Source organism: Etheostoma spectabile, chromosome 7 (genome assembly GCF_008692095.1).
Source record: "Etheostoma spectabile isolate EspeVRDwgs_2016 chromosome 7, UIUC_Espe_1.0, whole genome shotgun sequence".
Lineage (NCBI taxonomy): Eukaryota > Metazoa > Chordata > Actinopteri > Perciformes > Percidae > Etheostoma > Etheostoma spectabile.
In genome coordinates this window covers 16,259,268-16,263,270 of record NC_045739.1, presented here as the reverse complement: position 1 = coordinate 16,263,270, position 4,003 = coordinate 16,259,268, and the positions used below count along the sequence as shown (strand labels likewise).

The 4,003-nt window shown below is 40.1% G+C and overlaps 1 protein-coding gene across 1 annotated transcript in view; it reads left to right on the top strand.

Moving 5' to 3' along the window:
- Positions 1-3,665, top strand: part of dalrd3 (DALR anticodon binding domain containing 3) — a 7,640-nt gene extending 3,975 nt beyond the window's left edge. The window contains exons 5-13 of the mRNA XM_032520963.1: positions 120-221; positions 564-628; positions 980-1,038; positions 1,183-1,265; positions 1,445-1,571; positions 2,464-2,522; positions 2,654-2,770; positions 2,875-2,943; positions 3,076-3,665. Coding sequence (XP_032376854.1) covers positions 120-221; positions 564-628; positions 980-1,038; positions 1,183-1,265; positions 1,445-1,571; positions 2,464-2,522; positions 2,654-2,770; positions 2,875-2,943; positions 3,076-3,195 — 801 coding nt within the window. The 3' untranslated portion in view covers positions 3,196-3,665. The remainder of the gene's footprint in view (positions 1-119; positions 222-563; positions 629-979; positions 1,039-1,182; positions 1,266-1,444; positions 1,572-2,463; positions 2,523-2,653; positions 2,771-2,874; positions 2,944-3,075) is intronic.
- The last annotated feature ends 338 nt before the right edge of the window (positions 3,666-4,003 follow it).

Here is a 4,003-nt window from a genome sequence, read left to right as displayed (position 1 = left end):
ACACACACACAAACACACACACGATGCTACACTAAGCAGTATTCACACACGTTGACGATTTTCTTTTTTCTCAGTAAAAAGAGAAACAAAGCATTGATTCCTATGTCCTTGCTTTGTAGGTAGCCATGGCAACAGCATTACATGTGACTTCCTGTCAGGATGAGTTCCGCCAGCAGCAGATAGCAGTGCTGTGGAGAGCCAGTGGATCGACACACACACAGGTATACACACAGTGCGTCTCACTATCTTTGTGGGTACCCGCCATTCACATAATGCATTCCCTAGCCCCTTACCCAAACCTTAACTATCACAACTAAATGCCAAACCTTAACTGTTACCCTCACCTTAACCTAATTATAACCCTAATCCTAAAACCAAGTCTTAACCCTCAAACAGCCCTTTGAAGTTGTGGAGTCCAGCATTTTGGCCCCACAAAGCTGTCTGGACCGCACAAGCATACTGTATTCCCGGTTTATGGACCCCACAAATGTAATTAAACGAGAACACACACACACACTGCATTGTGTTCCTGTTTTTACCTGCTCTGCTTTCTGTGTCTGCAGAGACATCTGGTGTGTGGGCCTGTAAAGACTCCTGGTTCTCACCTCACTGCTGCACAATATCTGCAGTAAGAAACATCACTTTATTTGTCCACTGTTGTTTCTCTTCTCTAGTTTTTTCTCAACATTACTATCTTTAGGTTCTTCCCTCTGTCTCCACTTCTTCTTCCCAGTCTTATTCCTTCCCCTTTTTTTCTCTGCCTCCACTTGCTCTCCCTAGCTCTCCATCTGAAGGGTGTTTATTATCCCTCTCACTAGGATCTTGTCTGCACTGTGAAATCGCAGTTCTAATTACACTAAATCTAAAGTACACTAGTGGGCGTTGGCGGTGCTTTTCTTCATCTCTGTGTTCTCACTGTATATTTTTAGCCCAGCTGTCTGTGTAAGTTAGGCTTCTATTGTGTCTTCCTCTACTCCAGGCTGAGAAGAGGTCAGATGAAGGAGGCCTCTGAGATGAAGTATGGAGATCAAGTAGAAGGTGTGTGGGTATTTATGTACACTGTCCCTAACGGCCATATGCTCCTTACTTATTTAACTCGCCTGACTGCCACTAATGAGCATTACTTTTAGATAAAGTTAGTTAACTGGAGTAAAATACCGCCTTCTCATCGTCCTCTTGTAGGTCAGACATGGGATGACATCATCAGGGTCATGACCTCTGCCACTGTCAGATTTGAGCTCTTGTCAACAGTCCACACCAGTCCTGTAAGTTTGCACCTGAAGTTGGTGATGTGCTATGTGTGTGTATTTGTCCCAAACGGCCATATTGATCAGTAAAAAACTAAGAACTGTGTTTGATCTGACAAACCTGTCGCGGAAATTGATGACAGTTTGCTCTTTGATGTAATGAGTTGAGTCAGAATGATTGACAGCTATCTGTTTAGGTGACACTGGACGTCCAGAGGGAAGGGGGAGTGTCTACCAAAGGGCCGCGAGGAGGAGTGTTTGTGATGTATAACTGTGCCAGACTACACACTCTTTTCGACAGCTACGAGAGAGGAGTAGAGAAGGGTGAGAGTTGTGCTCTGCAAGAGATTCATGTTTCATCAACGTTGCAAACAACCAATAACTCAGACCGCTGTGGCCTGACGGTATTCCCTTAACCTCAGAACGAAAGACAAACACACACACACATTTAATAAAAGAAAATCTATATTTTAATTGAAAAGAAGCAAGGACAGCAAACGCGGGAGGTAACTATCACAAAAGTTCAACAGGATTGTGATGACATTTTCTGAAAAGTAACAACCTGATTCAGTTGCTGTCAATAAAAAGGGACTTATTAAGCACATTTTAAAAATCAATACAGACAACTAAATGTGATAAACTTGTACTATATAATCATCACTGTAAACAAATAAAACCATGATAGATTTTCTGCCAGTTTGGGCCTGTTGGTAAACATTGTAAAATGCAGGACAAGGATCAGTGGTGGTTTATGGAAATTCCAGGGTCTCAAATTAATATAATAATTACCTAGATATGTAAAATGATGCACAAATGATAATTCATAATTTTTTTCTAATCATACTAGAAGACATCTGTGATGTTTAAACAGAGATTTTAAAAACTGCAAGTCTATAACTGTTTTTATTGTTTGAAATCACTACCTTTCTGCTACTTCATATTCAGCTACATTTATTTGATAACTTTATTTACTTTGCAGATTTAGAGTAATAATACAGTATACAATTATGATGTAATATTAGAGATTAAAATACAACTTTTAATCCTGAGGGGGAATTCAGCTGCAGATAAAGTGCCAACATAGTTTCCTGTTAAGTTGCAGTAGAGACACAGCTAAATGTGCATTTGTAAGAGTATATTTTTTCTTTTTTTTAAAGAAACAGATTCATAAAAATGGTTGTTTTATGGGTTGTATTATATCACTGTTTATTTGCAGGTTTATACCCAGAAATCCCTGAAGGCTCCCAGCTAGACTTCTCTGCTCTGAAAGAAGAGGTATCATATCCTTTTGTTTTTCTTTCTTTATCATTAAAAGAGATGTGAGACTAGTAACTGGCCACTTAAGAAGTCCACAGAGCAACAGTTCAGTGTTGATCCTGTTGGTGTCTCTGTGTTTTGACTGACAGGGCGAGTGGCTTCTTCTGTTCAATTACCTCATACCGTTCTCCGAGCTGCTGGACCAATCAGGACAAGCGTTAGACTGTGAAGGGGGAGGAGCCAGAGTCAATATTAAGACTGAGCAGGTCAGGGGATTGAGATGAACGCATTACTGATCAAAGATATGTGTAAAACCAAACTCGGCTCTTAAAGATGTTTATCAAACTCGTCTTGTGTTTGTCTTCCTCAGATCTGTAAATTTCTCGTGTCTCTCAGTAAAGACTTCAGCTCGTACTACAACAGAGTCCATGTGCTGGGGGTGAGGATGTATTTTTCTGTATATATTTATATACGCTCGTAAATAAAGTAGGCCTTGTGTTTGTACAGTATATGTTTAAATATATTTCATGTATGTATGTATTCACTAAAGAGGAATTGTCTTTCTTTCTAGGAGCCGTTGCCTCACCTCTTCAACCAGATGTTTTGTCGTTTGCATCTGTTGAGAGCGTTGAGAGAGCTCTACCACAGCGCGCTGGACACCCTTAACCTTCCCCCCATCAGGCAACTATAGCCTCGGTATATTTCACTCTTCTTGTGATAACTGTTGGCCCTCCACTCATCTCACACAAACATACACTCACTTATGTTTTTCAATTGTAGTTTATCACATACACACTTCTTTTAGCTATGAAAATTAAAATATTAAATTAAGACACGCAGTCACCTTTCCCTCTATTTCACAATGTTACAGCACAGTTTGGGGCTGTTAATCACTAATGAGATATTGTTTTACCTACCCACTGTCGGGGATAGTTTGACATTTTAGCAAGTATGCTTTTTTGTTTCTTACTGAGAGTTGGAGACGAATATGAATACCTGATGTCTTTGCATTAAATATGAAGCTACAGCCATTAGCCGGTTGACTTGGCTTAGCATAAAGACTGGAAGCAGTGAGAAAAAGCTAGCTTGTCTCTTTATCCACAGGTAGCAATCAGCAATTAACATGTTACATCTTGTAATTTGTACAAAAAGTGAAAACATTGCTGCGTGACTAGAATTACCTGCCGTTGCCTGGAGACTGCCGGAAGTTAATAGTCCTAGTTAAGAAATGGTTTCCCCCCCCCCCAATGAACTAGAAGGGCACTCAGAGAGCGCAGACCCCAAAGCATGCCGTCACAATGTAAATGCAGTGACTTTTCCCAGTCAGGAACTTATTTTTCAGATTATTCTGACACCACAAAAATCTCAACAAAATCTACCTCGGGGTACAAATAAAGTAACTTGAACATGAATGCAGCACAAATGCCCTATCTCACAATGTCAACAAAAGTGAAAACTAATTTGTGTATCCATCCTGTGATTCAGATCTGCTCCAAAAT